This window comes from Dinoponera quadriceps, unplaced genomic scaffold (assembly GCF_001313825.1).
Source record: "Dinoponera quadriceps isolate SergipeBrazil2010 unplaced genomic scaffold, ASM131382v1 scaffold1115, whole genome shotgun sequence".
Lineage (NCBI taxonomy): Eukaryota > Metazoa > Arthropoda > Insecta > Hymenoptera > Formicidae > Dinoponera > Dinoponera quadriceps.
This window is the reverse complement of record NW_014555233.1, coordinates 697,749-710,159: the sequence shown is the minus strand read 5'-3', so window position 1 is coordinate 710,159 and position 12,411 is coordinate 697,749. Positions and strand designations below refer to the sequence as shown.

Below are 12,411 nucleotides of genomic sequence, written 5' to 3'. Positions count from 1 at the left end.
TCTCCCTGAATATTTATGAAAGGTCTCTCTCTCTTTTCTTCTGATTTTTTTTTCTTTCTTATTTTTACGATAGGCACGCGCCCTGTACCACCTACATCCTCGTTTCTCTTCCCTTTTCTTTTTCAGCGAACGGAAGGAGCACAACGTTAGGACCGTGTGCCGTGCTGATCGTCGCTGGATTACTGATGTCGCGGTAAGGACCGAGGGTACACCTCCGCCCTCCGCCCTCTGTGCTCATCCTCTAAGGCCTGGAAGCCACCCTCGTGTGACATTATTACGTAATAAATTACCCACGTTGTTTATATTTTTTATAATTGCAATTAGTGAAGTTAGAGACCACGTAATCGTAGGCAGACGACACATTATCGGTACGTTATCACGTAGTAAACCTTGATCGAACGCGCGGAGGCGCCTCTGGAAGAAGCCGCTGAGGGATGCACCTGTCTTTCCTTTTCACCCTATCCGTCGGAAAATCGCGCGTTGATTCTCTCGCGTTACGCAAATTGCACAACCGCGTTCGCGAGCACGAAAGAAAAGCCACGACAGGGCGTTCTCGCTTTCGTCACGATCTGTCGTTTATCGCGAAAATCGAAGCCGCGACTGTTCTCTCTCTCTTTTCTTCTCCTTCCTTCTCTCTCCCTCTCTCTCTCTCTCTCTCTCTCTCTTTTTCTCACTCTCTTTTATTTTTTTCATTTTTAACATCGCCCATCGGCGACTCACGCGTAAGTGCATAATTCGATCTCTTCGGACACACGTTCACGCGGCATACACAACACGATAACATACCACACGCATAATATACACATACACACGCGGAAACCCACATACGCACTTCGTCTGTATATTCGCTTTGTGGCTAGCGCGTATCCGCCGTGCGAGCGCGAAGAACGTGGCGATTCCCCGAGTTTTTATCGAATTTTTATTAAACCGCGCGTGTTATGTGTCCGAATCAACGGCCGGAGGAAGCGACGAAGCGTGCGAGTGCGCTTTATTCGGTGTCAATTCGCGATATAAAAATATCTCCGGCCGTTATGAGACCCTCCCCCTCCTCGGAGCGTTAACACGATCGATTAGCGCACACCGCGCTCGAAAACTGCCCCAAGATACTGCCCCTCTTCGAGATACTGCCCCGCAAAATATTCCAAGCCTCGTTGCTCGACGGGATTAACAATTATCGGCGTGCCTCCGTTCGACACTTCGTACGGCGGATATTTAGTTGAGAAGACCGAGGGCGACGCGCGCGACGGCGATACGTGCTCGCACCGGTCGATGAAATAAGCGCGGATCGGGAGCCCGCGTGTCGGGCAAGGACGAGGAAGGGAGAGAAATGGAGCGACGCGAGACACCAATAATGACGACAACAACAGCAGCAGCAGCACAGCGAGAGAAATCACGTCGTTCGCCGTAGCCCTTAACGATCTAGTCGCTATTAATCGTGCGTAACGAGATAATGTCCTAGGAATAATTGTACGACATGTGTGACTGTAGCGTGCGTTTACCAAAGATTTTTGAACTTTTCACGCTAAGCATTCCTAATTGTTAATCACGGTGGCATCACGGTGTGTAGAGAGACATTCGTCGGTAAAAAGAAAAAAAAACACAGGAAAAAGAAAAAAAGTACTGCCACACTCTTTATCTATGATAGCTGTAAGGGCACTCCTCTGTACATATGTATATATTATACATACATACATATACATATATATATATATATATATATTTATATATATATATATATATACACATATATATATATATATATATATACATATATACATATATATATATATATATATAAACTCACACATTGAAAAATCGGACGATATACATATTTGTCTATGTTTTAAGACGTCTCGAGACGCGACGTAACGCAACATCGGCGCGCGAAAAAAAGCGTAGCGGGCAACGTTGCGAATCTGCGGGATCTGCGGAACTATTTTCTTTAGCGAATCGCGTAAAAGTCTCTCTCGAAATGTGTTGTACCGTCGGTCAAATAAAACCTTACTGAAAAACACTCTGTGAGTGATGACGTCGTGTACTTCAATAATCCCGAGACGGAAACGAAGGACTCCCCCCGCTTGTTCGATACCCCCCTTTCATTCCGGACGTTTCCTCGCGTGATGAGAAATTTCTCACAGAAATTGGAAAGTGACATTTATTAGAAACTCTCAAAAGATCTGTAACAAACATTTCTAACAAATTCCACGAAAATCCCCGGCGATATACGATCGTGCTCTCTAAATTCCTCGGAGTGAGAGAACTCATTCAAAGTGAGTGAAAATTCATTCGGAACGATAATGAAAATACTTGCACTCGAGCTCAGAGCGGATTCTGATTTCATATGAGCGAACGTTTCAATCGATTAGAACGAATCTGATACTTCACATCGGGACCTGTTATCTTAATGAATCTGTTCCTGTGACAGTGGAATGCATCGGATTCGCTCTTCAATCTCGAGTGAAAACGCTCTCTCGACGATTCAAGACGGCGAATTCCCCCTGAATGAGCGAAAGATTGCTCTCGAATTGGAGTAACTCGTCTGTCGGTCTCTACTTTGCGCGCGTGAAATTTCACTCCGAGAAATATAAGAGAGAACGCACAACGTGGAAGGGGCTCGACACAAGGCAAATATCACAGGGCGGTCGCGTTGGACAGGCAACGCTCCGTGAAGAAGTGGTGTTTCTTCACGTGAACGTCGGACAAAGTTTTGGACGGGGACCTGGCGAAGAATTGGAGGATCTTCCGCTCGTTCGGCGACTCCGTCTCCTCGACCTTCTCCCAATCGACGGCGAACGCCTTCGCCTGCAGGATCTGCTCGGCGGTGGACCAGCTGAAGCGGACCAGTCGCGGGAAGCCGAACACCGCGTCCACGTTTGCCGACAGCCAGCTCTTCGTGACTGGGTCGGTAGGGTAGCCGCTGCCGTACTCCTTGCCGACGTCGTCCTCGCGAAAACGCCACGCGCGGATCGCGTGATCCCGCGACACCTTGGCGCATATACTGGCCGCGCTGACAATCGGATACGTCGAGTCGGCCTTCTTGGCGACGACGATCTTCACGTCGGGGAACACGGCTTGCAGTCGCGCTTGATAGCTCTCCGGCTTGCCGACGGTATCCACGTAGATCTCGGCGACGTGCACGCCGGCCTCGATCGCCGCCTTGATCAGACCGGTGGCCGATATCATGGAGATCTCGTTGAGAGAGACCTTGGTGCGACGATACATACCGTTGGCGATGACGTTCGGCGAGATCGCCTCGATCGCCCAGCCCATGCAATCCTTACACTCGCATATGTCGTTGAATATCTCATCGCGCTTCTTCTCCGTCAGGCTCTTGGAGTCGGCGCAGCCGAGCTCGACGAGCAGCTGCTTGCGCGACAACGGCGCGTACGAGATGCCGTAAACCATCGGGCCCAACACCGGACCGCGACCCGCCTCGTCCACCCCCAGCTGACACGGCTCGTTTTTGCACACCTGCGGCACCTGCGATAAACCAGTTCTGCGACTATCCTCCTCGTTCCCGTCCGGCGGCCTGTTTCCGTTTCTCCTTCGACATGCAGTTACGTCCGTCGAAAGTGAATATTATCCCGAGAGCAAGTCCAACGCGATGCTGGATGCAACGAATGGAAAGCGGGGGTGAGTAAAATGCATAAAATCTGGATGAAGAGCTCCAACAGAGCAAAATGTATCAAGACGAAAAATAAATCCAGCATAACGGCGTTGGTACACAACGCGTGGAATGTAGAGCGAGTAAAATACGTGGAGTGAAGAGCTCCAACGAGTAAATAAAATACACAGTCTGGATGAAGGGCTCCAACGAGCAAAATGTATCAAGACGGGAAGTAAATCTAGTATAATGACGCTGGTATACAACGCGTGAAATGTAGAGCGAGTAAAATACGTGGAACCGTACGACGAGTTACAACGGACATAATGTGCGAAGAAACGGGTTCGAAAGGGAGATATCGACCCGTTAAAAGCGTGGCGATATAGCCGAGTAAAATGTAAAACGTGTAAGTATAGAATAAGTGACGAGTAAAACATGCGAGAATAACGCAAGTAAAAGTAAACGGTATTAGAGGAAAGGATATCATCAGTTTCTAAAATGATGTGATTATCGTTCATCAGAATCACAAGAAGATGCAAAATGTAATCTTGATTTTCCCAGCGTATTTTGGCGCCGCCACATACGAGGAAAATTACATTCTCATGCAAAAAGTACTCCTCCACTTACCTCCGAGAAGTGAACTTTGTTGACGCTGTGGTCGATCCGCTCGAAAAGTGGGGTTAAGTCCTCCTTGCAGGTAATGCCGTTGACTGCCTCCTCGCACGAGTCCTCCTCCTTCTTCACCTGACCGACGTTCTCCGTCACATCTTCCTCTTTCTCATCCATTTTTCTGCAGCTTACATTCACGTGAATACTAACCAGAACAAACAAACCGACCTAACCTCAAACCGCACGCCGTTCTGTTCGGACGAGCCGCCAAATTCGAACGCGCGCGCAATACTGCCGAATCGATACACAGCGATATGTATCGACATCAAACGTGATTCACAATGGCGCGACTGGTATATCCAGGAGTTGATTGCGTATCGCAAAACGTAGTAAGAATTACAGAAGCGAGTGAATTTACCAGAATAATTTCATTGGTCAAGATTTGGTGAGTTTGCTCACTATTGTAATTTTCATTATGTTTTGAGATACATAATCGACTGGGTTTGTGTTAGCTGCATTGTGTTACACTTTTTATTTATCTGACATTATGCGAGCTCGCATTGAGCTATAAAGGCCTATGTACAATGAAAACCATTTTAACAGTTGTTAGAAATGAAAAGAGATAGTTGCGAAGAAGTACAGAAAGTGCAATAAGTTATGAGGCTGGTATTATATACGTCATATGACGAGTCTGTTGGATGTGCCGATTGGCTGTCGGGTAGAGAATTTCTAGGGTGTCTAGACAAATGTTAGAGACCCTAGAAATTCTCTATTCAGCAGCCAATCGACACATCCGACAAATTCATTGTGGACATCAGCCATTATCATAGAAAGAAATACAAGAGGTGCTAAAGGAAAAAAACTAGGCTACGTCCAAAAGTTAGTGGGACACAAAGGAAAAAAGAACTAGTACAGCCAGTGCAGCACGGAAAACAAATCCTATATAGTCAGATGTGTTGTGTGTGTGTGTGTGTATGAATTAAAATAAAGATAATGCAAATATATGCCTCAGTGCATAATCATTAGTCTTCTTTATAGCTGCATTTCTGAACTAGTGCAGTAAGTTGAAGTGAGACAATTATATATTTTCTCATTTAGACTTATCGCACCAGTTCAGCAGTTATAAAGAACAAACCACATATACCCGCTTTAACCATCAATAATTCACAGCGATTTTAATTCTATTAATAATAATATCGCGTAGTGTGTTATATTTTTAAGCCACACGCTTTTAAAGCAAGCAGCAATAGCAAAGTGAAAGCAAAGTAAAGATGCACGCGATAACTGAATTGCTTCTGAAACGTACGATATCGCTGCCGTCGAAGGTTTGTAGCTGCGTGAGAAGCTACGCATCGGAAAATAATGACTTCGTGAAAGTAGTCGAGGTTGGACCGCGCGACGGTTTGCAAAATGAAAAACAAATATTGCCTACCGAAGTGAAAATTGATTTCATTAACAGACTGTCAATCACCGGACTGAGGAGTATCGAGGTAACGAGTTTTGTATCGCCGAAATGGATTCCTCAGATGGCGGATAACGTACAAGTTTACCAGAAAATCGAGAAAAAGAGCGGCGTGTCTTACCCGGTATTGGTGCCAAACTTGAAAGGTCTGGAGAACGCTGTGCGTACTGGTGTGAAAGAGATTGCCGTGTTCACTGCTGCATCGGAGACCTTTTCCAAAACAAACACCAACTGCACCATCAAAGAGAGCATGGAGAATATAACGAGTATCATAGAGGAAGCTAAGAAGCAAAATATCAAGGTCAGGGGTTACGTGTCCTGCATTGTTGGTTGTCCCTACGAAGGCGATACCAAGCCAAAGATCACAGCGTATTTAGCTTCAACACTGTTGGATCTTGGATGTTATGAAGTCTCCTTGGGCGATACTATAGGCACAGGGACACCCAGTAAAATTGAACGTGTTTTAAATGAGTTACTCTGTATATCACCACATGATATGAGTCATTATGCATTACATTGTCACGACACATATGGACAGGCTCTGGTAAACATATATGCAGGTCTTAAAAAGGGCATAAGGGTCTTTGATTCTTCAGTCGCTGGGCTTGGCGGATGTCCATATGCCGCAGGTGCATCGGGAAATGTCGCCACAGAAGATCTGCTGTATCTTCTGAATGGACAAGGTTTAGAGACTGGTATAGATTTCGATAAAATAGTAGAGATTGGTGATTATATCAGCAAGTATCTTAGTAGAACAAATAACTCTAAAAGTGGAGCAGCTATACTTGCCAAACAGAATCGTCAAAAGTGCTAGTCATAATGTGCAAATCTGATATTTTAAAGAAGCAAACTCTCTCTCTCTCTCTCACACACTCATATGAAATTAATTTTACATTCCAAATAGCATCCGCAATATAAATTGATATAATTCCATAAAAAAATGTACAAGAAAGCAGATCAATTTTATAACTCATTTCGTAATTATAAATAAATATTTCTATTTCTATATATTCTACAGAAGATTTCTATATATTTCTATATGTTCTAATATCATTATCTTCCGAATGATTGCATATTTGCTTTTATACAAGCCTAAAATTTTTTTACTTTTTAGAGATTCAACAAGTACAAATAAAACATATACATAAAAACATACTTTTCACACAATATTTTTCGAATATTGAAATAGATTCTGAATAAGTAAATAAACAAGTAATTTTAAAAGATATATGTATATAGGATATATGTATATAGGTAAATCTAAAGTTTAAGATTAAATATCCCGCTTGTTATTAAAAGATTACCTGAAAATAACGGACTTCCGATGAATCCACTTCTCTTCCATGGATTGCGTCCCGAAATGTACAGACAGTACTGCTGTTGAAATTAGCGAACTTGAATTTTAGTGGACTTTGCTCTGATTGGTCAAATCAATTTCAATCCAATCTCAATCCTAATCCAAAGTCTGATCCGTAATCCGACGGATTTCATGGAAAGACCGCTCTCAGGTTAGGTTTCTCTCTATTCGAGGAGAGACGGCTATGGTATTTAAAATACTATTTTTCCTTTTACATAAAAATTTCATATTTTACATTATAAATGCTACAAAGCCATTTCATTAGAAATTACAATTCGACAAATCTCAATTTTGACTTACTTTGTCCTGATTGGTCAATTTATAATTTCTCTAGTGCATATTTTTCGCACTAGTGCAGACAGTTGACCTGTTCTTTTTCGCTGCACCGCTGAACTAGTGCAATAAGTAGAAGTGAGAAAACATATACTTGTCTCGCTTCAACTTATTGCATTAGTTCAGCAATGCAGCGAAAACGAACAGACCTAGTGTAGAATAAAAGGATTAACCTACTGGTCCTTTCATGTTTCAACACTGTGCAGAAGTGTTCGAGCACGTGTGAATTGATAACAGGCTGTTAGTTTGGCGTGTGAATGTGTAAGCTTCATAAAATAGAATATTTTTCTTTTGAATCTCGAATAACGAAGTTTTTGTGCGCTTATATAGATTTACACGTTTACAATGGAAGACATTCAATGCCCGTCGGTTTTGGTGTGTTCTACCATTTGGGTGAAGAGAGGCGTCGCTGCAGCCAATCCTCAGGAGGTTGGGATTTAAACTTTCTTATATTATTTTCGTTTGCATAAAATATATTAATATATTTTCCGCAATTTTTAGATCTTATTAAAACCCGCAGATTTCGAGAATATCATAGAGCAGGCGCAGGCGTACGTACCGAAGCAATGTAAAATTTCATATAAAAATTACTCAATATCTAAAAAATAATTTACGATCATTTCTTTGCAGTGATATAGAAACAGATGATTCAGATGAAGAGGTAGACTCGTCTAAGAAAGAGTCTGATACTTTAAGAGAATATTCCTTATCCAATGGTGATGAATACAACTTCAACAACTATGATAACGAATGTAGGAGAAATATTTAAAAAAACACATTATTTAAATCACCTATAGAGATGATATTTGCTTAAGTGATTATTTCTGTTTTGCAGCGGGCGATGTGCATTGTCATATTGGTAACATAGCTAGTTTTGACGTAGATGGTAGAGATCCTCTTGTAACAAATGATGATGATGATTCTGATAAAGAGGATGACATTATTAAAAGTGATGACAATTTGCTCTTGATTGCACTAGCTAATAAAGATGTAGCTACCTTAGAAGTACATGGTTTGTATCAAATTGTTAGAATGTAAAATTTTCTACAATTGTGTAATATAGTATAACTGATTTAATATAATTTATGATGTATTATAAAATTACAATACATTTTATAATTCCAGTATATAATGAAGCAGAAGGATCCTTTTATTGTCATCACGATATACCTATATCTTCTTATCCAGTATGTATGGAATGGCTTAGTTATGATCCTGAGGATCCGAAACCAGGTGAGCGACAACAATATAATAGTTTCAGGCAGATTAGTTTAGGGAAGATGAATTCATTTTAGGGATATGTGAAAATTATTTATGATTACCATGTGTGAATGTATTGTAGGCAATTTATGTGCAATCGGTAACATGTCTCCCATAATTGAAGTGTGGGATTTGGATATGCTGAACAGTGTGGAGCCTATCTTTAAACTTGGTCGTAAGCCAAAGAAAAAGAAAGGGCAGAAGCGTGTTGGACATAAAGATGGGGTCCTAAGTTTGGCATGGAACCAGAATTACACGTTAGTTTCCTATTTTGGGAGGAGCTTACAGAGTAATATATTCACTCTTATACCAAAATTATGACAGGGAAATTTCGTTACAGACATGTTCTTGCCAGCGGTTCAGTTGACAAGACAGTTTTATTGTGGGATTTAGAAAACTGCAAACCTGTGACTAAGCTCGACTCGTTCAGTGAAGAAGTAGCTTCATTGAAATGGCATCCACAGGAAACTCACAGGCTGTTAACGGGATGTCTAGACAAGTAAATTCGATTGTTATCATGTTTGCTTGGGATATTCACAACATAAATATCTATATCACACGTATATGTATCACTATATAACTTATTCTTTTTTAAGAACAGTGCGATTATTTGACTGCAAGGAAAAAACAATCGTAAGAAAGTGGGAAGTGCCGACAGCAGTAGAAAAAGTGCTGTGGAATCAGTATGACACAAATTACTGTATCGTACGTTCTGTGATAGATGTTTAATTAGTACACATTTTCAAGTCTGTAAATATATTTTTTCTAGCTGTTTCTTCTTCGCAGGCTAGTTTAACCAAGGGTTTCATAACGTACTTTGACGTAAGAGCAAACAAATCAGTTTGGGAAATCAAGGCCCACGATGAAGGAGATGTTTCATGTAAATATGTCGCTCTTATATATTCCTCGGAAAAGATATTTATCGCGTGCCGGTTTTTTTCGTCTAATCCCTCTTGTAAATCCTGCCCTTTCCAGGTCTTGCTCTTAGCGCCTCGTGTCCAGGATTGTTAGTATCTTCCTCGGACGACGGTTTGATGAAGGTGTGGGATATCATCGATCACGAACCTACGCTTGTGTGGCAGCAGGAAATCCCAAGCGTTGTAGTTTGCATCGCGGCAAATCCGGACAATGGATTCCTATTTGGTATCTGCAGGACGAAGGCACGGTCGGAGAAATCAGCCGAAGTGTTAGACTTCTCAATGATACCGGACGGTACGTACAGGCACTTTCAATACAGCTTAAGCGCCGATGTCGACTTTATACTTTATCTTGATTAATAGTGCGGAACAGATTCGCGGATCGCGTCGCGCTGCATTCCTCAGCGACAGGAATCAAACAGAGCGAAGCGACGAAAGTTGCCGAAAAAATGGAAGATATGGAAATTGATGAGTAAGAAAAATGTAGGTCTAGTATACGTAGTATTCAAAACATTCATAAGTTTCAGCTATAAATAAAATCTTTGACTCACTTTCTATGTTCTCTTCTGCAATAAACAATAGGTCAAACCACATTGACGTAATCGACCTGTCGATGTAAAGGTGCGCCTCTCGTGCTATATGTTCTTTTCTACATAAATAATAGTTCAAACCACGCTGTAAAAACGATGTAACGATATAATCGTACCGATGTGACGGCGCGTGTATATCGAGAGGGATATTAAAAACGAGCTTACGTTTGTCTCTGAAAACGTGTGATTTATTGTTTCCCTGTAGCAATATAATGTTAACCCCAAGATTACCCCTCCAGAGCCTTACATCTTGTACAACGTAATGCTTTCGTGTTGAAAATAACGTACAGTATGTATTGTTACGATATTTGGTATTTTCAATCGTCCACGTGAAATTTTCCTCAGAGCACAGATATTCGCGCACAATCTCGCGACGTAAACGTGCAGTAGCGTAAGTTTGTAAGAGTGATATAGTAATTTTACTTAGTTACTTCGAACGAGAACGATTAGTTACATAAAATACACTCGGGAACGTGTCCCGAACGTTTCTCGAGCGGCTCGTTCGGGCAAAATTCAATGTACAAATTTGAAAACACGCCGGCCACTCAGAATTCTCGTGTTCACCATTGAAGTGTAGGCTTGAAATTTTACGTTATGCCGAGGCAAGCGCTGATCATAGTATAAGACGGTAACGGTATAACTTATACGACTCCACAAAATTGTAAAAATATCTGCGTAGAGAAGTTCTTTTTTTATGCTCTCTCTCGGTAAAAGATGTACCCAATTATATTTCTCTATTGATTAGAAATCCGTTTGTAAAAGCTACGAATTTTCTTACGTGACGGCACAGACTCTTGGAATTCAGTATCAAGAGCAAGTCTGAGGGCGAGCGGTCGGGCGGGGGGAGACGAAGGGGGCAGTTGTGAGAATCCTTTTTACAATACGTTTCTCTTGGCGACATTATTTCACGAGTACACAATACCACCTACCGATTACCTGATTAATCCGATATCGATAAAAGTACTATTTACTTTCATTTCGTTAATGCGGAATCGTATTACAATGATCTCGATGATGTCGATAATCGTCGGGTGTTGTAATATTAACAATCGTCGTCTTATACACAACTCCTCCCCGTTTCTATTTTTATGCAGTCAGTAATGAACCTCTTGGAACTGTTCGTGGTCCTTACAATTGCAATTCAAAACAATCAATTCAATTATTAATTTAATTCGATAACAAGAACTACCTTTCCTTGTCTCTCTCTCTCTCTCTCTCTCTCTCTCTCTCTCTCTCTCTCTCTCTCTCAAGCAGTTACAAATACGATAAAAATAATAAATGTTCGAGGGCCTTCCCTGCGTGTATACACGCGCGTCTCTAAGCAAAATTTACACATTTTTATTCTACAATCGTAAAATTCACTTTATTCGCCGATGTGAGCGTGAAGTTTTATGAAACATCGCTTAGGTATTCGGTATTATATACGAGGTGTATGCATATATTACATATTCGAAAATCGATATTCGACTGTACAATTTTCAGAAACATCGCGAGCGTAATTGAACGTTTTTGGACACGTTGTTTGTGATCAGTCAGCAGGTTTAATCGTACGAAAGTGATGACTAATATGTAAAAGAGATTCGCGAAGTTATATTCCTTGCTAGAAAACAGTCGTTTGATGTTCGGAGGAAAAAATCACCTAGATAAACGGAATGAGGGTAAAAGTTGTACATACGTATTAATGCCAGTCACGCTGGTAATTATTGGAATTAAGCGAAATCAATGATACAATTCATGTAACATCGCATGTTGTCAGCCTTGTCAACTAATGCTGAATAATAATCGTCTTACAACATGCTTTCTTCTGGCAGTGGTCTCGTCAAGTTTAGTAAAAGTCGAGGACATCATCATGTCAACAATGACTCGTGAAGTTCCACTTGACGGATAATACCAATATATACAATTAAATCCGTCTCTTTTGCATCTAACTCTAACGCAAATGGATGGAGAAATTTGACTAATCCGAGTCGAACGTAGACGGAAGAGACAAATCGATCAAGATGGTCGATGAGAATGACGAATTAGAACGGGAACGCTCCGAACGTTTCGCTAATAATCTACGTCGTATCGCTGAAGACGCTTTAAATAAATTCGAACTAATCGCATCTTGTAAATAAATATTACGAGTGAAAACGTTCGTAAATTAAGCGCCTTTAAGTACAAATTTTTGTCGCGAATGTCGCGCGAAAAGACGCCGCAAATCGCGATTCATCGGTGATTTGCGCAACAAGTTAAAACACAATGAGATGTACAAATATATATATGTATATATATATATA

General features: G+C 41.3%; 4 protein-coding genes across 6 annotated transcripts in view; 3 read left to right on the top strand and 1 right to left on the bottom strand.

Moving 5' to 3' along the window:
• Positions 1–1,682, top strand: part of LOC106743635 — a 160,415-nt gene extending 158,733 nt beyond the window's left edge. For both annotated transcript variants that reach the window (XM_014617662.1, XM_014617663.1), the window contains exon 6: positions 127–1,682. In XM_014617662.1, the coding sequence (XP_014473148.1) occupies positions 127–197 (71 nt within the window). In that variant the 3' untranslated portion in view covers positions 198–1,682. The remainder of the gene's footprint in view (positions 1–126) is intronic.
• Positions 1,683–2,139: 457 nt separating this feature from the next.
• Positions 2,140–4,579, bottom strand: LOC106743605 (ribonuclease H2 subunit A). Its single transcript, XM_014617605.1, has 2 exons — positions 4,232–4,579; positions 2,140–3,480 (listed from the first exon to the last, which is right to left on the bottom strand). Exons 1-2 carry the CDS (start codon positions 4,388–4,390, stop codon positions 2,632–2,634), a joined length of 1,008 nt encoding a protein of 335 aa, XP_014473091.1. The 5' UTR covers positions 4,391–4,579; the 3' UTR covers positions 2,140–2,631.
• A 653-nt stretch (positions 4,580–5,232) lies between these two features.
• Positions 5,233–6,695, top strand: LOC106743606 (hydroxymethylglutaryl-CoA lyase, mitochondrial). Its single transcript, XM_014617606.1, has one exon. The coding sequence runs from the start codon at positions 5,485–5,487 to the stop codon at positions 6,487–6,489; it is 1,005 nt and encodes a 334-aa protein (XP_014473092.1). The 5' UTR covers positions 5,233–5,484; the 3' UTR covers positions 6,490–6,695.
• Positions 6,696–7,491: 796 nt separating this feature from the next.
• Positions 7,492–10,644, top strand: LOC106743628 (periodic tryptophan protein 1 homolog). 2 transcript variants are annotated; one of them, XM_014617649.1, is made up of 13 exons: positions 7,492–7,605; positions 7,696–7,794; positions 7,867–7,916; positions 7,996–8,117; positions 8,201–8,377; positions 8,491–8,598; positions 8,708–8,882; positions 8,966–9,124; positions 9,222–9,330; positions 9,412–9,505; positions 9,601–9,837; positions 9,906–10,025; positions 10,125–10,644. In XM_014617649.1, the coding sequence occupies exons 2-12, from the start codon at positions 7,711–7,713 to the stop codon at positions 10,016–10,018; spliced, it is 1,428 nt and encodes a 475-aa protein (XP_014473135.1). In that variant the 5' UTR covers positions 7,492–7,605; positions 7,696–7,710; the 3' UTR covers positions 10,019–10,025; positions 10,125–10,644. The 2 variants fall into 2 exon arrangements, with proteins under 2 accessions (XP_014473135.1, XP_014473134.1); XM_014617648.1 differs by having other exon boundaries at positions 7,493–7,626.
• Positions 10,645–12,411: the final 1,767 nt, after the last annotated feature.